The following is a 26,995-nucleotide window of genomic DNA, read 5'->3' as shown; positions in this document are numbered from 1 at the left end:
TAACATTGGAGTCTATGGGTAAGAGACTTTAATATTGGAGTCTATGGGAGACTTTAACATTGGAGTTTATGGGTAGAGACTTTAACATTGGAGTCTATGGGTAGACACTTTAACATTGGAGTCTATGGGTAGACACTTTAACATTGGAGTCTATGGGGGACTTTAACATTGGAATCTATGGGTAGAGACTTTAACATTGGAGTCTATGGATAGACACTTTAACATTGGAGTCTATGGGTAGAGACTTTAACATTGGAGTCTATGTGTAGACACTTTAACATTGGAGTCTATGGGTAGACACTTTAACATTGGAGTCTATGGGTAGACACTTTAACATTGGAGTTTATGGGTAGAGACTTTAACATTGGAGTCTATGGGAGACTTTAACATTGGAGACTATGGGTAGAGACTTTAACGTTGGAGTCTATGGGTAGACACTTTAACATTGGAGTCTATGGGTAGACACTTTAACATTGGAGTCTATGGGTAGACACTTTAACATTGGAGTCTATGGGAGACTTTAACATTGGAGTCTATGGGTAGACACTTTAACATTGGAGTCTATGGATCGACACTTTAACATTGAAGTCTATGGGTAGACACTTTAACATTGGAGTCTGTGGGTAGAGACTTTAACATTGAAGTCTATGGGTAGACACTTTAACATTGGAGTCTATGGGTAGAGACTTTAACATTGAAGCCTATGGGTAGACACTTTAACATTAGAGTCTATGGGTAGAGACTTTAACATTGGAGTCTATGGGTAGACACTTTAACATTGGAGTCTATGGGTAGACTTTAACATTGAAGTCTATGGGTAGACACTTTGACATTGGAGTCTATGGGTAGAGACTTTAACATTGAAGTCTATGGGTAGACACTTTAACATTGAAGTCTATGGGTAGACACTTTAACATTGGAGTCTATGGGTAGACACTTTAACATTGGAGTCTATGGGAAGAGACTTTAACATTGAAGTCTATGGGTAGAGACTTTAACATTGAAGTCTATGGGTAGACACTTTAACATTGGAGTCTATGGGTAGACACTTTAACATTGGAGTCTATGGGTAGACACTTTAACATTGAAGTCTATGGGTAGACACTTTAACATTGGAGTCTATGGGTAGACACTTTAACATTGAAGTCTATGGGTAGACACTTTAACATTGAAGTCTATGGGTAGACACTTTAACATTGGAGTCTATGGGTAGAGACTTTAACATTGGAGTCTATGGGAGACTTTAACATTGAAGTCTATGGGTAGAGACTTTAACATTGGAGTCTATGGGTAGACACTTTAACATTGAAGTCTATGGGCTAGAGACTTTAACATTGAAGTCCATGGGTAGACACTTTAACATTGAAGTCTATGGGTAGACACTTTAACATTGAAGTCTATGGGTAGAGACTTTAACATTGAAGTCTATGGGTAGAGACTTTAACATTGGAGTCTATGGGTAGATACTTTAACATTGGAGTCTATGGGTAGACACTTTAACATTGAAGTCTATGGGTAGACACTTTAACATTGGAGTCTATGGGTAGAGACTTTAACATTGGAGTCTATGGCTAGAGACTTTAACATTGGAGTATATGGGTAGACACTTTAACATTGAAGTCTATGGGTAGACACTTTAACATTGGAGTCTATGGGTAGACACTTTAACATTGGAGTCTATGGGTAGACACTTTAACATTGGAGTCTATGGGTAGACACTTTAACATTGAAGTCTATGGGTAGACACTTTAACATTGGAGTCTATGGGTAGAGACTTTAACATTGGAGTCTATGGCTAGAGACTTTAACATTGGAGTATATGGGTAGACACTTTAACATTGAAGTCTATGGGTAGACACTTAACATTGGAGTCTTGGGTAGACACTTTAACATTGGAGTCTATGGGTAGACACTTTAACATTGGAGTCTATGGCTAGACACTTTAACATTGAAGTCTATGGGTAGACACTTTAACATTGGAGTACACGACACTACACATACACACACACATATATATATCTCGATGTACATAGTTTATTTATCGGGTAATACTGTCTAATATCGTGCGTTTAGTTTTATAGTGCAACGTCAATGTGTAGAACTGTAAATACTCATCATCATAGTCTTATATTTAAAGATCACGTGTCAGGTTGCTACTAAGTAATAATCATTTAATTGTCGATGCTTCTGTCAAATACTTAATTCCCTCATTAAAATGTAAATCAATCTATAACATTTTGACATGCGTTTCTCTGGATTTTGTTGTTGTTATTCTGTCTCTCACTGTTCAAATAAACCTACCGTTACAATGATAGACTGACCATTTCTTTGTTAGTGGGCAAACGTACAAAATCAGCAGGGGATCAAATACTTTTTTCCCTCGCTGTAGTGTATAGTAGTGTAGTATATAGTGTATAGTAGTGTAGTGTATAGTGTAGTGTAGTATATAGTGTATAGTAGTGTAGTGTTGAGTAGTATAGTGTATAGTATTATAGTGTAGTGTATAGTAGTGTAGTGTATAGTGTAGTGTATAGTAGTGTATAGTGTAGTGTATAGTAGTGTAGTGTTTAGTGTAGTGTATAGTAGTGTATAGTGTAGTGTATAGTAGTGTAGTGTATAGTGTAGTATACAGGGTAGTGTATAGTAGTGTAGTGTATAGTAGTGTAGTGTATAGTAGTATAGTGTAGTATGCAAGGTAGTGTATAGTAGTGTATAGTGTAGTATATAGTGTATAGTAGTATAGTGTATAGTAGTGTAGTATATAGTGTAGTATACAGGGTAGTGTATAGTAGGGTAGTGTTGAGTAGTATAGTGTAGTGTATAGTAGTGTAGTGTATAGTAGTGTAGTGTATAGTGTATAGTAGTGTAGTGTATAGTAGTGTAGTGTTGAGTAGTATAGTGTAGTGTATAGTAGTGTAGTGTATAGTGTAGTGTATAGTAGTGTAGTGTATAGTAGTGTAGTGTATAGTAGTATAGTGTAGTATAGTATAGTGTATAGTAGTGTAGTGTATAGTGTAGTATACAGGGTAGTGTATAGTAGTGTAGTGTTGAGTAGTATAGTGTAGTGTATAGTAGTGTAGTATATAGTGTATAGTAGTGTAGTGTATAGTGTAGTATACAGGGTAGTGTACTAGTACAGCACCACACCTGTGTGTTGGAGAGCCAAGCCACAACATTTACAATCTGAGCACCGTTACATTTCGCCAGTAACAACAACCAACTTCATCAGGTGACAGCCATAAAGGGGAAAAAAAAACTCTCCTACCGATTCTTTTCGCGTCACGCTGGGGGGGGCGCAATTATCCTTTTGACGCGAGCGTCGCGATTAGCTCCGTCGCGGCGGCAAAATAACCTCTGAGCCAAACCCCACCCACCCCCTCGCCGCCAACGCCGGATACCGCCCGCGACATCGCCTACTACGAGCCGTCTGTGTCCGTGGAAAGAGCTCCCTCCCTCTTCACGTCATTCCACGCCTGCTCTACCAGCCGCGCCAGCGTCGACAGCCTCACCCTCCCCGGCGCCGCGACTCGTTGCACGCGCTCCATCAGACGGCTCCTCAGGTGCCGCACGCCCTGAACGTACTCGGCGCTAACCGCGGCCATCGGCGGAGTCCCGTGCCACGGGCTTGGCAGGTACAAGTAGTTCTCGGAGTGCCCCACGACGTCCGCAAGACGACCGCGCGAGCCCTCGTCGCCCTCCTTGCCCGCCAGGGTCACGGCGGCGAACCGCTTTAGCAGCGCCCGCTCCCTCGCCTTCTCGACGCACGCCGGCACCCCCGCCCGAGTTCTGGCGGACGAAGATGCAGGCGGCTTCCTTGCGTTGCCTCCCCCCCGTTCGGAGGAGCGCCCGGACGACGTCGCCCTCCAGGGAGTCCTCCCCCCCCGCGTTCCCCTCCAGGATCACGAGGGCGACGTGGCTCACGGCGATCGCGAACGCGACCAGCTCGCCGTCGCGCTCGGGGCTCGCCGGCCCGGGCGACGCCAGCCCCTCGACGCTGACGGCGAGCACGTAGCCGGGGGCCGCCGCTGCGTCGCCCCCCCCCTCGACGGCCACGAGCGTCGCGAAGGCTCCGCGGACCGCCCCCCCGCCCGCTCCGCCGCCGCCCGCCGGGAAGCGGGAGCCGAGCGTCGTGTTGAGCAGCGCGAACGTCTCGGCGCGGTGGGGGCCCAGCGCCGAGAGCACGAAGACCGTCGGGTCCCCGAGCTCGCGGCCCGCCGCCCCCAGGACGTCGGCGAGCCACTTGGCGGGCACGCTGCCCCCGTCGACGTCCACCAGCTCCAGCGGGGAGCCGCTCAGGAGCAGCCGGGCGCCGATCTCCGGCGCCCGCCGCAAGTCGTCGTCGTCGTCGCCCGAGACGCCGCCGACGACGCCGCGGGCCGCCTCGTAGGCCGCCTTGTAGGCCGCCTCGTAGGCCGCCTCGTAGGCCCACGCCACCTCCCGCAGGAAGTGCTCCGCTCCCAGGCAGCTGTCCCGCGCGGCCTCGTCCCGCCCGGCGAGCGACAGCACGACGGCGGAGCGCTCGTCCAGCTCGACGGCCAGCCGCCGCAGGAAGGCCGCGGGGTCGTCCGCGGGCTCCTCCAGGAGCCGCCGCAGAAACGTGGGCGCGGCGAGCCGAGCCCCGGACGCGCGGACGCCGAGGCGGGGGTCGTCCCTCCGCCCCGGGCGGCTCGGCCGCTTGCCGCCCTGGCGGGGGAGGCGCTCCCGCTTGTAGAGGGCGACGCCGAGGTCGGCCACCTCGGACACGACCTCGTCGGCCGCGGGCGAGCCGGGCCAGCCGTCGACTTGGATGCCCCGCTCCCGGGCGAGGCGCTCCATCTCCGCGGGCGTGCTGCCCGCCGTCCGCGTGTTCGCGAGCAGGGTGGCGATCTTGGAGCGCAGTCTGCTCGCGAAGGAGGCCTTGTTCTGGCCGCGCCGATTGACGTCCGCGACCTTCGTCCCCGGCAGCGTCGAGAGGATGCCGCTCACCGCCGACTCGGCGTCCTCCCCGTCCTCGAAGTCGGTGAGCAGGAACACCGGCGTCGCCGCGCCCGCCAGCAAGGCCCGGCAACGCTCCGCGCTCTTCCGGACGACGTCGCCGCCGACAAAGAGGAACGTCGCGACGGACGCCGCCCGCAGAAAGCCGAACTGCCTCTCGAGGCGGCTGTCGGCGGCGTCGCCGCGCAGGTTCAGGGCGCAGAAGGGGCTCCGAGCGTCCTCCTCCTCCTCCGCGTCCGCCTCGGCGCCCGGGAAGTACGGCGAGATCTCCACCAGCCCGTCGGCAACCACCCGGGGCACGTCGCCCTGCGCCGTGTCGCGGTGGACGAACGCCTCGTGGCCCCGACCGCCGACGATCAAGTTGAGCAGCTCCGATTTGGAGCCGCCACCGCCGCGGCCGAAGCGAGCGAACGCCACGCACGGCATGCGCAGGACCAGCGCCGGGGAGCGCCCGTCGCCGCGGGCGTCCCGCCAACCTGTCCGCCGCGTCGAGATCTGCCAACCCCTCCACTGCCTCGCGACGTGCCGCGCGGCGCACAGCTTCAGCGTGACGACCCCCCGTCCCGCGTCGGGCAGCAGCAGGGGCAGCGCGAAGCGGCACGCGGACATCTTGTGCATCAGGTCGTCCTGCAGCGGGTGGTCGGCGCACAGCAGGACCGCGACCTCCAGATCCAGCGGGTTGATGAAGCCGTCCGAGATCCTGTCGCTGGCGCTCGCGGAGCTGGCCCTGCGCGCGGCGCGGGCGGTGCTGGCGCTCCGGGACTCGGGGTTCGTCATCATCACGTCCTGCACAAAGTGTCGCGCGACCTCCTCCAGCGAGCTGGGATGCTTGCGCCGCCTGCTCAGAGTGACGACGTCGCGGCGTCGCATCTTGTCCCCGTAGCGCCATCGCATCTTGTCCTCGTCGGCCCGTTGCATCTTGTCCTCGTCGCCCCGTTGCATCTTGTCCCCGTAGCATTGGCTCAGGTTGAGCTCGTGGAGGATTTGGAAGAACGTCACCGAATTCGTTTCACCTGGAGGTGCTGCAAGACATCACGATCGATTACATTCACCGCGTAATGCTTCACGATCATCATCATCGTCGTCGTCATGGTCGAGTTGGCATACAAGGCAAAAACAACACAAACAAACCTCATGCAGATCAAGAATCAACCAGGACACAACCACTACCAACCAAACAAACACAAAACACGTTTGGACTGATCTTTCTAATTTACACCACCACAACCTTCGCAGAGAAATCTCTACACTCAGCACTCCATCATTAATCTCTCCTTCATCCACAGCTCCCTCCTTCATCCACAGCTCCCTCCTTCATCGACAGCTCTCTCCTTCACCCACAGCTCTCTCCTTCACCCACAGCTCTCTCCTTCATCCACAGCTCTCTCCTTCACCCACAGCTCTCTCCTTCACCCACAGCTCCCTCCTTCATCCACAGCTCCCTCCTTCATCCACAGCTCCCTCCTTCACCCACAGCTCTCTCCTTCATCCACAGCTCTCTCCTTCACCCACAGCTCTCTCCTTCACCCACAGCTCCCTCCTTCATCCACAGCTCTCTCCTTCATCCACAGCTCCCTCCTTCACCCACAGCTCTCTCCTTCATCCACAGCTCTCTCCTTCATCCACAGCTCCCTCCTTCACCCACAGCTCTCTCCTTCACCCACAGCTCTCTCCTTCATCCACAGCTCCCTCCTTCACCCACAGCTCTCTCCTTCACAGCTCTCTCCTTCACCCACAGCTCTCTCCTTCACCCACAGCTCTCTCCTTCATCCACAGCTCTCTCCTTCACCCACAGCTCTCTCCTTCATCCACAGCTCTCTCCTTCACCCACAGCTCTCTCCTTCACCCACAGCTCTCTCCTTCATCCACAGCTCTCTCCTTCACCCACAGCTCCCTCCTTCATCCACAGCTCCCTCCTTCACCCACAGCTCTCTCCTTCACCCACAGCTCTCTCCTTCATCCACAGCTCCCTCCTTCACCCACAGCTCTCTCCTTCACAGCTCTCTCCTTCATCCACAGCTCTCTCCTTCACCCACAGCTCTCTCCTTCATCCACAGCTCTCTCCTTCACCCACAGCTCTCTCCTTCACCCACAGCTCTCTCCTTCATCCACAGCTCTCTCCTTCACCCACAGCTCTCTCCTTCATCCACAGCTCTCTCCTTCATCCACAGCTCTCTCCATCCACAGCTCCCTCTTCTCTTGTCCCCACTGTCCCCTCTCTCATTCCCTCATCACTGTCACCTCATCACTGTCACCTCATTCCCAGCGACCAGTCACGCATCGTCACACCTCGGACCGTGTCTCCTCATCTCCGTACCAACCAATCACAGATCATCACACGGTGAGGGGGTTCCTCCCGGTTTATTGCGGGAACCATTACAGGGGGGGACTGATAAGCCACGAAGAGTCGCAACGGGTCTGTGAGAATTTCTAAACTAGTTTTTATGACTCTTCATTTCTTTCGGTAAAGTCACGTGGGAATTCAGAGCAGCAGCCAAATTAATCTTAAAACGCGTGCTGACGTTGAGTATAAATGTGGAGGAAAAACCGGAGGACCCGGAGAAAAATCCACGCGACCATGGGGAGAGAGAGATGCAGACTCCAGATATACAGCAGCAGGCGTCAGGGTCTGGGATCGAACTCACGACCTCCTGTGCACCAGGCGAGGTAGTTAACATCTCACCACTCCTAGCCACCGTTGCCGCGGCAATACAAGTGCAAGAATCGGCGATAGAAACATTCGCCGCTGCCGCTGCTGCCGCTGCTGTTCTAAGGCGAGAGGATTACGTACACAGCCTGTCCAACCAGTCCTTGAGCGGTGGGTAGTGCTTGTGGATTTCCTTTAAGACGCTCAGCAGATTCTGGCATGCGGTCTCCCCGCCGTCGATGAAGTGGTCGAGGATGAAGTTGGCGCTGTCCTCCTGGACCGGCATGTCCTTGGCGCGGTGGTAAATGGGCCTCGTGATGAATTCGTGCCGGTCCAGCGCGTCGAGGAAGAACGAGACGTCCCGGCTCAGGATCGTCTTCAGAACGGGCTTCTCCCAGCGAATCAGCTTCACCGTTTGGTTGCCTGCAAAGGAGAAAAGGTCGTAGATTCCCGCCGCTTGTTGTAGCCTCAGCGGACCGTAGGGTGCAAGTGGCTGTGAGTAGCGAGTAGCGAGTAGCGGCAGCGCCTGTGGAGGCTACCGGCACCGTGGCTACACACAGAGGGGGTGGGTGGACAGCACCACCACGCCAAAACACACACATACACGTACAGACACACACACACACACTCACACACAGATACTCACACACACAGACACACAGACACACACAGACACACACACACAGACACACACACAGACACACACAGACACACACAGACACACACACACACACACAGACACACACAGACACTCACACAATCCCGTGACCCTGTGAGATGTTGACTACCTCGCCTGGTGTTCAGGAGGTCGTGGGTTCAATCCCAGACCCTGTGAGATGTTGACTACCTCGCCTGGTCTACAGGAGGTCGTGGGTTCAATCCCAGACCTGTGAGATGTTAACTACCTCGCCTGGTCTACGGGAGGTCGTGGGTTCAATCCCGTGACCCTGTGAGATGTTAACTACCTCGCCTGGTCTGCAGGAGGTCGTGGGTTCAATCCCAGACCCTGTGAGATGTTGACTACCTCGCCTGGTCTACAGGAGGTCGTGGGTTCAATCCCGTGACCCTGTGAGATGTTGACTACCTCGCCTGGTGTTCAGGAGGTCGTGGGTTCAATCCCAGACCCTGTGAGATGTTGACTACCTCGCCTGGTCTACAGGAGGTCGTGGGTTCAATCCCAGACCTGTGAGATGTTAACTACCTCGCCTGGTCTACGGGAGGTCGTGGGTTCAATCCCGTGACCCTGTGAGATGTTAACTACCTCGCCTGGTCTGCAGGAGGTCGTGGGTTCAATCCCAGACCCTGTGAGATGCTGACTACCTCGCCTGGTCTACAGGAGGTCGTGGGTTCAATCCCGTGACCCTGTGAGATGTTGACTACCTCGCCTGGTGTTCAGGAGGTCGTGGGTTCAATCCCAGACCCTGTGAGATGTTGACTACCTCGCCTGGTCTACAGGAGGTCGTGGGTTCAATCCCAGACCCTGTGAGATGTTGACTACCTCGCCTGGTCTACAGGAGGTTGTGGGTTCAATCCCGTGACCCTGACAATGCCTGCTGCTGTATAACAGCAACGCTATATGTCCTGACCTTTAGCCCACCCTGTAGAATAGTAACAACTCTTTGTGCCCTGAGTTTAGGGCCACGCGGCATATCTAAAAAAGGACAAATGTTCATCTCCAACGTCAGCGGAACGTCTGATTTGCATGGACGTAACATTGACCTCTCAGGAATGTAAAATAACCACAATTTTTGAAGCCTCTGGGGGGTTGCACTCAACTTCCTCATTTCACGCAACTCAGGGACATTCCCATTGCGTCACTGCACGGGAGGTTACGCGATGTTGACTGCCTCGCCTGGTCTACAGGAGGTCGTGGGTTCGATCCCAGACCCTGTGAGATGTTGACTGCCTCGCCTGGTCTACAGGAGGTCGTGGGTTCGATCCCGGACCCTGTGAGATGTTGACTGCCTCGCCTGGTCTACATGAGGTCGTGGGTTTGATCTCGGACCCTGTGAGATGTTGACTACCTCGCCTGGTCTACAGGAGGTCGTGGGTTCGATCCCAGACCCTGTGAGATGTTGACTGCCTCGCCTGGTCTACAGGAGGTCGTGGGTTCGCTCTCGGACCCTGTGAGATGTTGACTGCCTCGCCTGGTCTACAGGAGGTCGTGGGTTCGCTCTCGGACCCTGTGAGATGTTGACTACCTCGCCTGGCGTACAGGAGGTCGTGGGTTCGATCTCGGACCCTGTGAGATGTTGACTGCCTCGCGTGGTCTACAGGAGGTCGTGGGTTCGATCTTGGACCCTGTGAGATGTTGACTGCCTCGCCTGGTCTACAGGAGGTCGTGGGTTCGATCCCAGACCCTGTGAGATGTTGACTACCTCGCCTGGTCTACAGGAGGTCGTGGGTTCGATCTTGGACCCTGTGAGATGTTGACTGCCTCGCCTGGTCTACAGGAGGTCGTGGGTTCGATCCCAGACCCTGTGAGATGTTGACTACCTCGCCTGGTCTACAGGAGGTCGTGGGTTCGATCCCAGACCCTGTGAGATGTTGACTACCTCGCCTGGTCTACAGGAGGTCGTGGGTTCGATCTCGGACCCTGTGAGATGTTGACTGCCTCGCGTGGTCTACAGGAGGTCGTGGGTTCGATCTCGGACCCTGTGAGATGTTGACTGCCTCGCCTGGTATACAGGAGGTCGTGGGTTCGATCTCGGACCCTGTGAGATGTTGACTGCCTCGCCTGGTCTACAGGAGGTCGTGGGTTCGATCCCGGACCCTGTGAGATGTTGACTACCTCGCCTGGTCTACAGGAGGTCGTGGGTTCGATCCCAGACCCTGGAAGATGTTGACTGCCTCGCCTGGTATACATGAGGTCGTGGGTTTGATCTCGGACCCTGTGAGATGTTGACTACCTCGCCTGGTCTACAGGAGGTTGTGGGTTCGATCCCAGACCCTGTGAGATGTTGACTGCCTCGCCTGGTCTACAGGAGGTCGTGGGTTCGCTCTCGGACCCTGTGAGATGTTGACTACCTCGCCTGGTCTACAGGAGGTCGTGGGTTCGATCTCGGACCCTGTGAAATGTTGACTGCCTCGCGTGGTCTACAGGAGGTCGTGGGTTCGATCTTGGACCCTGTGAGATGTTGACTGCCTCGCCTGGTCTACAGGAGGTCGTGGGTTCGATCCCAGACCCTGTGAGATGTTGACTACCTCGCCTGGTCTACAGCAGGTCGTGGGTTCGATCTCGGACCCTGTGAGATGTTGACTACCTCGCCTGGTCTACAGGAGGTCGTGGGTTCGATCTTGGACCCTGTGAGATGTTGACTGCCTCGCCTGGTCTACAGGAGGTCGTGGGTTCGATCCCAGACCCTGTGAGATGTTGACTACCTCGCCTGGTCTACAGCAGGTCGTGGGTTCGATCTCGGACCCTGTGAGATGTTGACTACCTCGCCTGGTCTACAGGAGGTCGTGGGTTCGATCTTGGGCCCTGTGAGATGTTGACTGCCTCGCCTGGTCTACAGGAGGTCGTGGGTTCGATCCCAGACCCTGTGAGATGTTGACTACCTCGCCTGGTCTACAGCAGGTCCTGGGTTCGATCTCGGACCCTGTGAGATGTTGACTACCTCGCCTGGTATACAGGAGGTCGTGGGTTCGATCCCAGACCCTGTGAGATGTTGACTGCCTCGTCTGGTCTACAGGAGGTCGTGGGTTCGATCTTGGACCCTGTGAGATGTTGACTGCCTCGCCTGGTCTACAGGAGGTCTTGGGTTCGATCTCGGACCCTGTGAGATGTTGACTGCCTCGCCTGGTCTACAGGAGGTCATGGGTTCGATCTCGGACCCTGTGAGATGTTGACTACCTCGCCTGGTCTACAGGAGGTCGTGGGTTCGATCCTAGACCCTGTGAGATGTTGACTGCCTCGTCTGGTCTACAGGAGGTCGTGGGTTCGATCCCAGACCCTGTGAGATGTTGACTACCTCGCCTGGTCTACAGGAGGTCTTGGGTTCGATCTCGGACCCTGTGAGATGTTGACTGCCTCGCCTGGTCTACAGGAGGTCATGGGTTCGATCTCGGACCCTGTGAGATGTTGACTACCTCGCCTGGTCTACAGGAGGTCGTGGGTTCGATCCTAGACCCTGTGAGATGTTGACTGCCTCGTCTGGTCTACAGGAGGTCGTGGGTTCGATCTCGGACCCTGTGAGATGTTGACTGCCTCGCCTGGTATACAGGAGGTCGTGGGTTCGATCTTGGACCCTGTGAGATGTTGACTGCCTCGCCTGGTCTACAGGAGGTCGTGGGTTCGATCTCGGACCCTGTGATATGTTGACTGCCTCGCCTGGTCTACAGGAGGTCGTGGGTTTGATCTCGGACCCTGTGATATGTTGACTGCCTCGCCTGGTCTACAGGAGGTCGTGGGTTTGATCTCGGACCCTGTGAGATGTTGACTGCCTCGCCTGGTCTACAGGAGGTCGTGGGTTCGATCTCGGACCCTGACGATGCCTGCTGCTGCCTATTTGCAGTCTGTGTTTGTCTGTCTGTGTGTGTCTGTGAGTGTGTGTGTCAGTCTGTGTGTGTCTGTGTGGGGAGCGGTAGTGTAGCGGTTAGCGCGCTGCGCTATGAACCTGGCGACCCGGGTTCGATTCCCGCTCACGGCTAACACCATGTGACGATTATCTGAACCGGTCCCGGGCCTCCCCTAGGTCGACTCAGCCTTAAATGAGTACCTGGTGCGGTATGTAAACATCGCCACTGGGGAGACAAAGGCGGTCGGGCGTGGTGCTGGCCACCCACCCCCTCGTGTACCGTTCCGGCCTTCATAGGTGCTCGCTAACAGCACTTGCCCCTCCAGTCTGTTAAGGCTATACGGGGGATCTTTGTCTTTATCTTTGTCTGTGTGTGAGTGTGTGTGTCAGTCTGTGTGTGTGTGTGTGTGTCTGTGTGTGTGTCAGTCTGTGTGTGTGTGTGTCAGTCTGTGTGTGTGTGTCAGTCTGTGTGTGTCTGTGTGTGTGTGTGTCAGTCTGTGTGTGTGTCTCTCTACACCATGACATCGGTAGCCAGAGCAGGAGCTGTCTGCATCTACAGCAGCCCATAGACTAACATTGCCCATAGACTAACATTGCCCATAGACTAACATTGCCCATAGACTAACATTGCCCATAGACTAACATTGCCCATAGACTAACACTGCCCATAGACTAACACTGCCCATAGACTAACATTGCCCATAGACTAACATTGCCCCATAGACTAACATTGCCCAAAGACTAACATTGCCCATAGACTAACATTGCCCATAGACTCACATTGCCCATAGACTAACATTTCCCACATAGACTAACATTGCCCATAGACTCAACATTGCCCACAGACTCAACATTGCCCCATAGACTCAACATTGCCCATAGACTCAACACTACCCATAGACTCAACATTGCCCCATAGACTCAACATTGCCCCATAGCTCAACATTGCCCCATAGACTCAACATTGCCCATAGACTCAACACTACCCCATAGACTCAAACAATACCCATAGATCAACATTGACCCATAGACCGTCAACATGCCGAGACCTCAACATTGTCCATAGACTCACACAATACCCATAGACTCAACATTGACCAATAGGACTCACATTGCCCAATAGATCAACATTGCCCCATAGACTCAAACACTACAGAGACTCACCTTGCCCCATAGATCAACTCATGCCCATAGACTAACATTGCCCTAGACTCAACATTGCCCAGAGAACTCACATGCCCACCATAGACTCAACATTGCCCATAGACTCAAAACAGCTACCATAGACCTCACATTGCCCATAGACTCAACATTGCCCCATAGACTCAACACTACCCATAGACTCAACACTACCCATAGACTCAACACTACCCATAGACTCAACATGCCCATAGACTCAACACTGCCCATAGACTCAACATGCCCATAGACTCAACACTACCCATAGACTCAACACTGCCCATAGACTCAACATGCCCATAGACTCAACATGCCCATAGACTCAACATGCCCATAGACTCAACATGCCCCATAGACTCAACACTACCCAGACTCAACATGCCCATAGACTCAACACTGCCCAGACTCACATTGCCCCATAGACTCAACACTACCCATAGACTCAACATTGCCCCATAGACTCAACACTACCCATAGACTCAACATGCCCATAGACTCAACACTGCCATAGACTCAACATTGCCCATAGACTCAACATGCCCCATAGACTCACACTACCCAAGACTCAACATGCCCCATAGACTCAACATGCCCCATAGATCAACACTGCCCATAGACTCAACATGCCCATAGACTCAACACTGCCCATAGACTCAACACTACCCATAGACTCAACACTGCCCCATAGACTCAACATGCCCATAGACTCAACATGCCCCATAGATCAACATTGCCCATAGATCAACTGCCCATAGACTCAACATGCCCATAGACTCAACACTGCCCATAGACTCAACACTGCCCATAGACTCAACATGCCCATAGACTCACTGCCCATAGACTCAACATGCCCATAGACTCAACATGCCCCATAGACTCAACACTGCCCATAGACTCAACACTGCCCATAGACTCAACACTACCCATAGACTCAACATGCCCCATAGACTCAACATGCCCCATAGACTCAACATGCCCCATAGACTCAACACTGCACCATAGACTCAACACTGCCCATAGACTCAACACTGCCCCATAGACTCAACACTACCCATAGACTCAACACTGCACCATAGACTCAACACTACCCATAGACTCAACACTACACATAGACTCAACTGCCCATAGACTCAACACTGCCCATAGACTCAACATGCCCATAGACCAGCACTGCCACCATAGACTCAACATGCCCATAGACTCAACATGCCCCATAGACTCAACATGCCCATAGACTCAACATGCCCATAGACTCAACACTACCCATAGACTCAACATGCCCATAGACTCAACACTGCCCATAGACTCAACACTGCCCATAGACTCAACACTACCCATAGACTCAACATGCCCCATAGACTCAACACTACCCATAGACTCAACATGCCCATAGACTCAACACTGCCCATAGACTCAACACTGCCCATAGACTCAACACTGCCCATAGACTCAACACTGCCCATAGACTCAACATGCCCCATAGACTCAACATGCCCATAGACTCAACACTGCCCATAGACTCAACACTGCCCATAGACTCAACACTACCCATAGACTCAACACTGCCCATAGACTCAACACTGCCCATAGACTCAACACTGCCCATAGACTCAAACTGCACCATAGACTCAACACTGCCCATAGACTCAACACTGCCATAGACTCAACACTACCATAGACTCAACACTGCACCATAGACTCAACACTGCCCATAGACTCAACACTACCCATAGACTCAACACTGCACCATAGACTCAACATTGCCCATAGACTCAACACTGCCCATAGACTCAACACTGCCCATAGACTCAACACTACCCATAGACTCAACACTGCCCATAGACTCAACACTGCCCATAGACTCAACACTGCCCATAGACTCAACACTGCCCATAGACTCAACACTGCCCATAGACTCAACATTGCCCATAGACCACACTGCCCATAGACTCAACACTGCCCCATAGACTCAACATTGCCCATAGACTCAACATTGCCCCATAGACTCAACATTGCCCCATAGACTCAACACTCCCAGAGACTCAACATTGCCCCATAGACTCAACACTGCCCATAGACTCAACATTGCCCCATAGACTCAACACTACCCATAGACTCAACATTGCCCCATAGACTCAACACTACCCATAGACTCAACATTGGCCCATAGACTCAACACTGCCATAGACTCAACACTACCCATCGACTCAACATTGCCCCATAGACTCAACACTGCACATAGACTCAACACTGCCCATAGACTCAACACTGCCCATAGACTCAACACTGCCCATAGACTCAACACTCCATCGACTCAACATTGCCCCATAGACTCAACACTGCCCATAGACTCAACACTGCCCATAGACTCAACACTGCCCATAGACTCAACACTACCCATAGACTCAACACTGCCCATAGACTCAACACTGCCCATAGACTCAACACTGCCCATAGACTCAACACTGCACCATAGACTCAACACTGCCCATAGACTCAACACTGCACCATAGACTCAACACTACCCATAGACTCAACACTGCACCATAGACTCAACACTGCCCATAGACTCAACACTACCCATAGACTCAACACTGCACCATAGACTCAACACTGCCCATAGACTCAACACTGCCCATAGACTCAACACTGCCCATAGACTCAACACTGCCCATAGACTCAACACTGCCCATAGACTCAACACTGCCCATAGACTCAACACTGCCCATAGACTCAACACTGCCCATAGACTCAACACTACCCATAGACTCAACACTGCCCATAGACTCAACACTGCATCTACATCAGCCAGCCCGGACAGAACAAGGAGACGAAAGAGAGATGAATGAAGTGAGGGGAACTGAGGTTTCGTTTACCTCGCGAATAATGGGCCATGCTTCTGTCGCTCCTCCGTGGCTCCGTGTCTCTGTCTTCAGTTCTCACTCACTCACTCACCACTCACTCAGCCACTCACTCACTCAGCCACTCACTCACTCACCACTCACTCAGCCACTCACCCACTCACCCACTCAGCCACTCACTCACTCAGCCACTCACTCACCCACTCACTCACTCAGCCACTCACTCACTCAGCCACTCACTCACTCAGCCACTCACTCACCCACTCACTCACTCAGCCCTCACTCACTCAGCCACTCACTCAGCCACTCACTCACCCACTCGCTCACCAACTCACCCACTCACTCAGCCACTCACTCACCCACTCACTCGCTCACTCACCCACTCGCTCACTCACCCACTCGCTCAACTCACCCACTCGCTCAACTCACCCACTCACCCACTCACTCAGCCACTCACTCACCCACTCACCCACTCACTCAGCCACTCGCTCACCCACTCACACCACTCACCCACTCACTCAGCCACTCACTCACCCCCACTCACCCCACTCACTCAGCCACTCGCTCACCCACTCACCCACTCACCCACTCACTCAGCCACTCCCTCACCCACTCCCCCACCTCACTCAGCCACTCGCTCACCCACTCACCCACTCACCCCACTCACTCGCTCACTCACCCACTCGCTACACTCACCCACCTCACTCGCTCACTAACCCACTCACCCACTCACTCACTCACCCCCTCACCACTCACCCACTATCACTCCACGCCGCTCACTCACCCACTCGCTCACTCACCCACTCACGTCTCACTCACTCACCCACTCACTCACTCAGCCACTCACCCATCACAGCTCTTCGTGACCACGACCCAAGACGCCACCTGCAGGGGTTCCGACCTCCCTTAGTGAACTTGGCAATGTATACACTGCACTGTACACTACATTATATACTACACACTATACACTACACCAGGGGTCGGCAACCAAAAATAACAAGAAGAGCCATTTCTTTCCAATTCGGTACAAAATTCAGTATTTCAAGAGCCGCAAATGCATCTGAGTACATACTGTACATACGTACATATCGTCAAGAAGCAGCCCGTAAAGAGCTGCATGCGGCTCCGGAGCCATAGGTTGCCGACCCCTGCACTACACTATACACTACTACACTAGACACTACTACACTATACACTACTACACTATAACCTACTACACTATAACACTACTGCACTATACCTACCTAGACACTACTACACTATACACTACACTATACACTACTACACTATACACTACTACACTATACACTACTACACTATACACTACTACACTATACACTACTACACTACACTATACACTACTACACTATACACTACACTATACACTACACTATACACTACTACACTATACACTACTACACTATACACTACTACACTATACACTACTACACTATACACTACTACACGATACACTACTACACTACACTATACACTACTACACTATACACTACACTATACACTACACTATACACTACTACACTATACACTACTACACTACACTATACACTACTACACTATACACTACACTATACACTACACTATACACTACAATAACCCTATACACTACACTAGACACTATACACTACAGTATACACTACAGTATACACTACTACACTATACACTACACTGTACACTACACACTATACGACACTATACACTGCACTATCACTGCAACTGTACACTACACTATACACTACACACTATATTATATACTACACTACACACTATACACTACATTATATACTACACTACACTATACACTACATTATACACTATACACTACGTATACACTACGTATCCACTGCACTATACACTACATTATACACTACACACTATAAACTACATTATACACTACACACTACATTATACACTACACATTACACACTACGTATACACTGCACTATACACTACATAATACACTACACTATACACTGCATTATACACTACGTATACACTGCACTATACACTACATTATACACTATACACTACATTATACACTACGTATATACTGCACTACACACTACATTATACACTATACACTACATTATACACTACACTATACACTACATTATACACTACACACTACATTATACACTACGTATATACTGCACTACACACTACATTATACACTATACACTACATTATACACTACACTATACACTACATTATACACTACACACTGCACTATACACTACATATACACTACACACTACATTATACACTACGTATACACTGCACTATACACTACATTATACACTACACTATACACTACATTATACACTATACACTACATTATACACTACGTATACACTGCACTATACACTACACACTACATTATACACTACGTATACACAACACGAAACACTACAATGCACTACATATACCCGACCTATACCCTACACTACTACATTATACACTACACACTACACTACTGCACACTACACGATACACTACACTACACACCACTACTATACAGCCTACTACTACACAGTACACTACACTACTAAGCACCACACTACTATACACTACACTACATAATACACTACATTAAACATTACACGATGCACCACACTACTACATTATACACTACACTACTATACAACACTATACACCACACTACTACATTATACACTACACTACTACACTACACTATACACCACACTACTACATTATACACTACACACTACACTACTACATTATACACTACACACTACACTACTACATTATACACTACACTACGCACTACTATACACTACACTACTACACACTACACTACATGATACACCAAACTACTAAATTATACACTACACTACACTCTACACCACACTACTACATTATACACTACACTACTATAACACTACACACCACTATACACCACACTACTACATTATACACTACACTACTATACACTACACTACTACACTACATGATACACCACACTACTACATTATTCACTACACACTACACTACACACCACACAACAACATTTTACACTACACACTACACTACACTCTACACCACACTACTACATTATACACTACACACCACAACAACAACATGTTACACTACACACTACACTACACACCTTGGATCAGCAGGGCTGTGGCTTCCTAGTCTGTTGCCGACGGACATTCACAGCAAAGTCGTTCCCATCATGTCCACTCCTTCTGTGACCACCCACGCACTCCACCTCCCACTCCACCACCCACCACCACCACCACCCACCACCCACACCACCATCACCACCACCCACACCACCATCACCACCACCACCCACTACCACCCACACCACCACCCACACCACCACCACCCACTACCACCACCCACACCACCACCCACCCCACCACCGTCACTGAAGTCCGTTCTAGTTCTGTAGTCGTCATTCTGCGAGTAGGATTGAGAGGGTACAATGCGGAAATGTCCCGCATAGTTGCAATTTTTCTTGATGATGTTGTTGTATCTGTGTGTGTATGTCGGTGTGTGTGTGTGTGCATTGTGTGTATGTGCGTGTGTCTGTGCGTGCCACACCTATTACCATAAATAGGGTAAAAAAAAACGGTGATCCAATCTCCGACCCCCAGGAACAGGTTTGCAGATTTGCTGAGCATTTCTGTGAGGTCCTGGGGGAGGGGAAATCCCTTGACATGGAAAACATCATGGCACAAAGTGGGGATGACCCTGCTGAGGCTGCGGTGGCCTCAAATATTGGAAGAAGAAGTCACCCCCCGTGAGTGGCTGGCTGAGGTGCCAGCTGTTGAGGAAGTACTGAAGGCGATCAGGAGTCTGAGACCAGGAAAGACACCGAGCAGAGATGATCGATCTCCCAAGTGAAAGCTGATGGAATTGTGTCAAACCACCTTCTCCCCTGACTGTGAGGATGTGTCACTGCACGTGGTGCTGCCAATTTTGCTGCGTTTCTGGTGGTTTTTTCTTTGTCTCAACAGCACCACCATGCCCCAGGTCTGGTTGGTTTAGCAGCCTGAGGCCTCTGCCTCACCCCCTCGCTCTCGCTCTCTCTCTGTTCCACTCCTTCCCTCACGGCACTCCTTATTTCTCTCTTGCTGTTATATTCATCTTTATTTCCTCTTCTCTCTTTGAAATAAAAACCTCTCGTCGACTTTTCTCATCACTCGCGTTGTACTGCTGCCGTCCATCGTGGCACCGCATGACAAGTTCGAGTCTCTCCCTCGGAGGAATGCGGTCATTCGTCTTCCACCACACGAGATCGCCATCGAGGTCGTCCTTGCCGCGGTGGTCGAGCGCGTCGGCAGGCATCCTCATTGCCCAGCGACACAACCGTGGCGTCGTCTTCTACATGGCCAAGGAAAGTTCGGCGGCGCGCCTCGTAGAAATGGGGCTCGACATCAAGGGGGGGGAGCTGTTTGTGCAGTGCACCCCTTCTCTCTCTTCACCCACCGTGTGCTGATCTCCAACGTGCCGCCCTTCCTCAAAAGCAGCAACCTGCAGCGAGACCTAGAGCGGTTCGGCACGATCGTCTCCCGCAACATCACGCTGCCTTTGAGGAAACGGGACCTAAAGCTGGCACACATCATGTCGCTCCGGCGACAAGCCTTCATGATCCTGAAGGACAGTAACACGGACCTCAACGTGACCTTCAAGTACACGATCGAGAGCTGCGTCCACACCGTGTACGCCTCCACGGCCGTGCCATGGTGTTTCGGGTTTGGTGGTGTCGGCCACGCTCGGAAAAACTGCCCGTCCAGAGCGCGGAAGATGCCCAGGCTGCTGGCCGGACGTTTCCCCTCCACAACCACCTTCCTCGCCCTGTATATGGCGAGCTTGGCAGAGCCGACGAGCACGTTGACCGGCCCCTGAAGATGTTGGGGTCCGTCACCCCTCGAGTATCCAAAGATGAGGACCGTCGGGGAGAAGTGGAGGCTGAACTTTAGGAGGATGTTTCTCAGGACCTTGAACAGCGAGTCCAGGCTCTTGCACTCCACGTATCGGTGCGCCACCGTCTCCACTTTACCGCAGAACCGGCACTCCGGGGACGTGTCGGTGAAGCGCGCCAGGGAGGCGTTGGCGGTGACGGTGCCGTGGGCGACACTCCAGCCGAGGTCGCCGACGCGGTTGTACGTCGGGCTGGAGTAGAGTTGCCTCCAGCGAGGCCTCTCCGGAGACACGCAGGGCAGCAGGGCTCTCCTCCAGGCCTGGTCCTTGTGGCTCCTCAGGGTGTCCTGTTGGTGACACCGGACCATGTAGGAGTAGAGCACCTTCCTCTTGACATTTGCGAAGGGCCACCTCCGGTAGGTCTCCCAGCCGGCACGGGTCGTGATCCGCCTTCACTTGTCGGCACTGGCGATGCAGCGGCACGACGGAGAGCTCCGGTGGAGGGGACCGAGAGGGGCCTCGTCATCCCCAACGCCGATGGGGGGCGTTCTCCCCCGCTGCCGCTGAGAAGGCCCCCTTGGCTTCGGCCAGGATCCGGGCAGCCACCCGGAGCGACTGCAGCCCCCCGTCTTGCGGCCATGTCTGCCGGTCCGAGCCACCGGCCCCGTGTTCCAGGCTCCACCAGATCTCCCGTTCTGGTGAGCCGCGTGTTGGCGAGGCGCCTCTCCGTGCCGGGGGTGGCGGTGGTGGTGGATGGCAGCTTTGTATTGCGGGTTCCTGAGGATCGGTTCGAAGACCAGATCTTCGGCCGATCGCGGCTGGTTCAGCCTCCTGACGGCGAGGGAGCTCCACGTCGGCAGGACGCTCCTGTAGAAAGGTGGCAGCAGCTGTCCCAGTGGGAGGCCCTGCAGGTCCCCCTCTACCCCTCTCTCTCTCTCCCTCTCTCTACACCTCCACCCCTCCCTTTCCACCCCTCCACCCCGCTCTCTCCCCCTCTGCATGTTGGGAAGAGGGTGCGTTTCCCTGCGTTCCAAGCATTCTATGACCCGCGAACGACGGCCTAGTTTTCATCTGCATCATAGCGTCGCTAGAAAGAGTTTTTTGTGCTTCACGGTGACCTCTTTCGCTCTCAGAGCTCCATCGAGGGCTCCTCATCTCTCCTCCAGCACTGTGAGTGTCTCCAACAACACAGGACCGTGCTGTGTCCCAGCTCTGTCTCCCTTTCTACTCGAAACACACTCGCTACGCGGCAGGCCTGCTGGCTTCCTCACAGCCCTAGCTCTCTTTTGTTTTTACGATGCAGTGGAACAAGAAGATGCTCGGTGTAGTCGGCACTTTGCTTCGTTCATCATTTCGTAATTTTTTTTTTACTTTGCTTTATGTAACACCCCCACCTCTCGCTCACGTCCTCTCGCTCGCTCTCTCGTCCTGCACGCAGCCATTCTTGCCCTAAGCTCTCACTGGCACTTTGCTTCGTTCATCGTTGCGGTATTTTGTTTTTATCGCTTTGTTTTATGTGTTCCCCCCCCCCCTCCTTTTTTAAATACATATTTTACGTGTTTTCCCATTGTGCAGCAAAATCAACCTGTGCTACTTTTCTTCGTAGACACCAACATCAACACGAAGAATCACCCTCTGACCTCCTCCGTACTCTTTCCCTATCTCTATACCCCCTCTCTCTACCCCCTCTCTTCCCCCCCCCCCCTTCTCTCCCCCCCCTCTCTCCCCCTTCTCTCTCTCCCCACCCCCCGTCCACGGACTTTTCCGTTTCCCGGAAGAGAGAAAGAGAGAGCGACCCAAACAGAAGATTGCCATCAGCTCACGTTGGCAAAATGTCAAACCTGCAGTTGGGTTTCCCTCCTAACCTTACGGCAGGCGTGAGAGTCAGAGAGTGAGAGTGTGAGAGTGTGTGAGAGTATGTGAGAGAACATATGTGAGAGAGAGAGTGTGAGAGTGTGTGAGAGTGTGTGAGAGTGTGTGAGAGAACATATGTGAGAGAGAGAGTGTGAGAGTGTGTGAGAGAGTGTGTGTGTGTGAGAGTGTGTGAGAGAGTGTGTGTGTGTGGAGACGCTGCTGCTGAGACTGGAGCGTGCCACTAAGAGGTGGGGCCTTACCATCAACCCCACCAAAACTAAGCACCTGCCTCGGTATTTTGTACCATTGGACACTCCACCCCCACAACTCCGAATCGGTGATGGGGCAGTAGTGGAGAGAGTGGGGAGTTTCCCAAGCCTTGGCAGTGTGCTGATGACCGGCTCTAGTTTAACAGCAGAGGTCTCACTCTGAATCAATCGAGCGGCAATATCTTTTCATCGGTTGCGTAACGCTGTGTGGAAGCTACCTGGTCTGTCGCTCCGCACGAAGCTTCAGGTCTTCTGGGCCACAGTCATTCCCTCCCTTCTCTATGCTTGCGAAACGTGGACCCCCCTAATGGAGCATCTTTGCCGGTTGGAAATATTAAGGCTGGCCTGCCTACGATCCACCTGGGTTTAACCAGGCTGGATTGTGTGAGGAGCTCACAAATCCTTGAAAGATCTGGGCAAAGTCCCATCGGTGAGCTCTTCCGGCAGGCAAGGCGGCGTTGGCTGGGTCATGTAGCCCGCATGCCCAGCCACCGCATGCCTAAACAGCTTTTGTTCGGCCGGATCGAGGGGGCTAGAGAAGAGATGGAGTGAGTGGTACAGGAGGACGTGGAGCTGAGTGGACTTGCCGATGACCGGTACCAGCGGTGTCAAGATCTGCCTCTGTGGAGGAGGCTCGTGAAGGACGCTACTGGGCAGTTGGAGGCAGTCGCCCTCCAGCAACAATGGAGGGCGGAGGAGCGATGCTCACAACAACGAGCGGAGCGCCGGGTGGCTAAAGCACAGCAAGTAGACACAGTAGGGGGCACAGGTGGTGCATCAGCCAGTCATCTCGGTCATCTCAGTCAGTCGACCCGTGGCACCTGCTGGGTCTGCCCCGTGACCCCTTGCCAGTGGGCGTTCGACACTTCACGTGGCCTCAAGGTGCACATGGCCTGGCACAAGCGTCGTGGTGATGTCACCACCACTTAGTGGTGAATAGCGGTTGTTGTGTGTTGTGTGTCTGTGTGAGTGCCTAGGCGTAGTGTAGTGGTTAGCGCTACGCTGCGCTACAAACCTGGCAACCCAGGTTTGATCCCTGATCACGGCCACCAACAGTGACAATTATTTGAACTGGTCCTGGGCCTCCCCTAGGTCGACTCGGCCTCAAATGAGTACCTGGTGGAGTAAACATCGCCGCTGGGAAGACAAAGGCGGCCGGGCGTGGTGCTGGCCACCCACCCTTCTGTGTGTAGCCACAGCGCCGGTAGCCTTCATAGACGCTGCTGCTACTAGCTACTAACTAACAGCACTTGCCCCTACAGCTTGTCACAGGCTACACGGGGGACCTTTGTCTGTGTCTGTGTGGTGGTGATTGTGACGTCACTCCTCCCACGTGCAGGCGACATGAACCCTGTCACGTGGCTGCTGCTGCTCCTGGTGGCCGCAGGCTGCGTCAGCGGTGAGCTCCTCAACCTCAACACCCCCCACCCCCCCCCCACCACAAGCCACTCATTGGGTAGTGTATAGTGTAGTGTATAGTGTAGTGTATAGTGTAGTAGTGTATAGTGTAGTAGTGTGTAGTGTAGTAGTGTATAGTGTAGTGTAGTAGTGTGTAGTGTAGTGTATAGTATGGGGTTTCTATGTGAGTCTGAGTTTGTGTGTGATTCTATGGGTTTCTGTGTGAGTCTGTGGGTCTGTGTATGAGTCTGTGGGTTTCTGCATGAGTCTGTGGTCTTTGTGTGAACATGGCCGGAGTAACGGTTGTAGGTCAGGAGTATGAACCCGTTGGGGGTGGGCATCGCTGTGAGGGTGAGGTTTCTGTAACTGAGCCGGTCCCATTCAATGGCGTCCTCCTACGCATCACAACATTACTCCACAAGGACATGGAAACGGAGAGTGGGGTGACCCCGGGACTTCAGGTTGGATGGGAAACTTTTCGACATCAGGAGGCTCCAAGCAGCCGCAGAGATTTGAATCTGAGCGTCCACTTGAGCTCCAGTATGCGGATGACTTCGCTCTGGTGGCAAGCACCCTGAAGCTCCGCAAGCCACAACCCACCCCGGCTGCAGCTGTGAGAGTGTGCAGCTGAATGGAGGCCGTCTGTTAACATCCCAAAGCAACAGAGGCGCTAGGTCAGTGGTCATCCGAGCCTCCGCCTGGACCAGCCGCATTCCCCATCTCGGACTCCACGCTCGCCATCGTTCCCCTCGGAAGACCGCGACGTCCGCCGGGAACATCCAGCACCGGATCACGCAGGCCTCGCCCCCCTTTGGACGACTCGGGTTGGAGGGTTTTTCAGCAACGGTAACCTCCACCCCAAAGTTGCGGCATACCGAGCGGCGGGCTGTGTGCTTCCGCACTCCTCCATGGACGTGAAACGTGGACGGTTTGCAGCCGACACCTACGACAAACAGAGCCGCTTAGCATCCAAATGCCTCCAGTCGCGTTGTGAAAACGACACCCAGCAAGGACCGTGTTCCCGCACTTAAGAATCCTGCAGAGAGCTGGCCGCAGGAGCGTCGAGGGCGACCGTCGCACGCAGCCTCAACAGCTCAGGCGGCTCATTGCCACGGCCATCCGAATGCCGGCGGACCGCCTGCCCGCCAAAGATGGCGTACGTACGGACAGCCGGAGCTGGGCCGTCGCTCTGCAGAGTTGGGCCGAAGAAAAACGGCTCAAGGATTGGTTGAAGGCCTCGCTAAGGAAGCGTGGGGTAGACCCCCCCCCGTCTCCCTCGCGGCCGTTTGCTGTCTGACCGTTCCACCCCGGCGCGGCCTCTGCCATCGAGGAGCGCGGTCGGCTGAAGGGGAAAAAAATTGCCGAAACGCGGCCTGGCGAAGCGACAAAGGAAGCAGCGTGGACGTAGCTGCACCGGTCCCAGCGGGACCGGCCTCCATGTGCTCCGTCTGTGGCAGGACCGCACGGCCATCAGAGAACCCACAAGAAGTAATGGAAGTCTTCATCGGATGCGATGGACTAGCTTAAGCACGTGTGTGTGTACGTGTGGTGATGTCACCGCCACTTAGTGGCGAATGGCGGTTGTTGTACGTCAGTGTGAGTGTAGAGGTGGTGCTGACTACTCACCCACCCTGTGTGTGCCACAGTGCCAGTAGCCTTCATAAGCGCTGCTACTTGCTACTAACAGCCATTGCCCCCTACAGCCCTGCTAGAGGTGACACGGTGAATGGCGTCCATCTTTGTGTCTCTGTGTGTGTGCCCAGGTTGGGCGCGTGCCGTGATGCACAGACTGGAACCGTCCGAGCTCGTGAAGGCGCCGCTGGGAGGCAACGCCAACCCTGCGATGCTCCCTGCCGGTGGAGGTCGCCAGCCTGAGCCTCAGTCTGGTCCGCTGGAGGGAGCCGCTTACGAAAGAAACGGTACGGGAACCTTGTTGTTGTTTTTGCTAGGCATCCAAGTTATGGAAAAATGGCGTCGTCTCACCACGAGTGTCAGTAGAACAGTATACTTGTGTATGGCATTGTCTTTGATAATTACGTAACTATAATGTTCTTTGGCGTTGTCTTTGATAATTACGTAACTATAATGTTCTATGGCGTTGTCTTTGAAACTGATTGGCCTACACCAGAGACGGCAGCCTTCTTCAGGGCCCAGTCTCACTACCGGTGTCAGAGCAAAGAACGCCAAAAGGTGAACAGCACAAGGGTGATCCACCATCGGCGCATTTATAGCTCGGGGTGAGCAGCTACAAATTTGACTTTAATTCCAGTGTCAAAGTCATGGAAAAATAAGAATATGGTTTCACCCTTCTTGGCAACGCAACAGCAGGAGTTGTGTTCAAATGTTCTAACACCAAATAGAAACCTTTTGTTAGGAATCTCTGGT

At 52.8% G+C, this 26,995-nt stretch overlaps 1 protein-coding gene and 1 long non-coding RNA gene across 2 annotated transcripts; one reads left to right on the top strand and one right to left on the bottom strand.

Annotated features, from left to right (window-relative positions):
- Positions 1 to 3,416: 3,416 nt before the first annotated feature.
- LOC133339308 (interferon-induced very large GTPase 1-like) lies at positions 3,417 to 16,328 on the bottom strand. The gene is made up of 4 exons (XM_061547433.1): positions 16,194 to 16,328; positions 7,766 to 8,044; positions 3,796 to 5,996; positions 3,417 to 3,752 (listed from the first exon to the last, which is right to left on the bottom strand). Exons 1-4 carry the CDS (start codon positions 16,210 to 16,212, stop codon positions 3,417 to 3,419), a joined length of 2,835 nt encoding a protein of 944 aa, XP_061403417.1. The 5' UTR covers positions 16,213 to 16,328.
- A 5,827-nt stretch (positions 16,329 to 22,155) lies between these two features.
- On the top strand, positions 22,156 to 26,426 carry LOC133339307 (uncharacterized). The gene is made up of 3 exons (XR_009754704.1): positions 22,156 to 22,259; positions 24,552 to 24,611; positions 26,374 to 26,426. It is a non-coding gene; the product is annotated as an uncharacterized LOC133339307 (long non-coding RNA).
- The last annotated feature ends 569 nt before the right edge of the window (positions 26,427 to 26,995 follow it).

Source organism: Lethenteron reissneri, unplaced genomic scaffold, assembly GCF_015708825.2.
Source record: "Lethenteron reissneri isolate LAM-NWPU_2019-01 unplaced genomic scaffold, ASM1570882v1 scaffold_177, whole genome shotgun sequence".
Classification (NCBI taxonomy): Eukaryota; Metazoa; Chordata; class Hyperoartia; order Petromyzontiformes; family Petromyzontidae; genus Lethenteron; species Lethenteron reissneri.
This window is presented reverse-complemented; position numbering and strand designations above follow the sequence as displayed.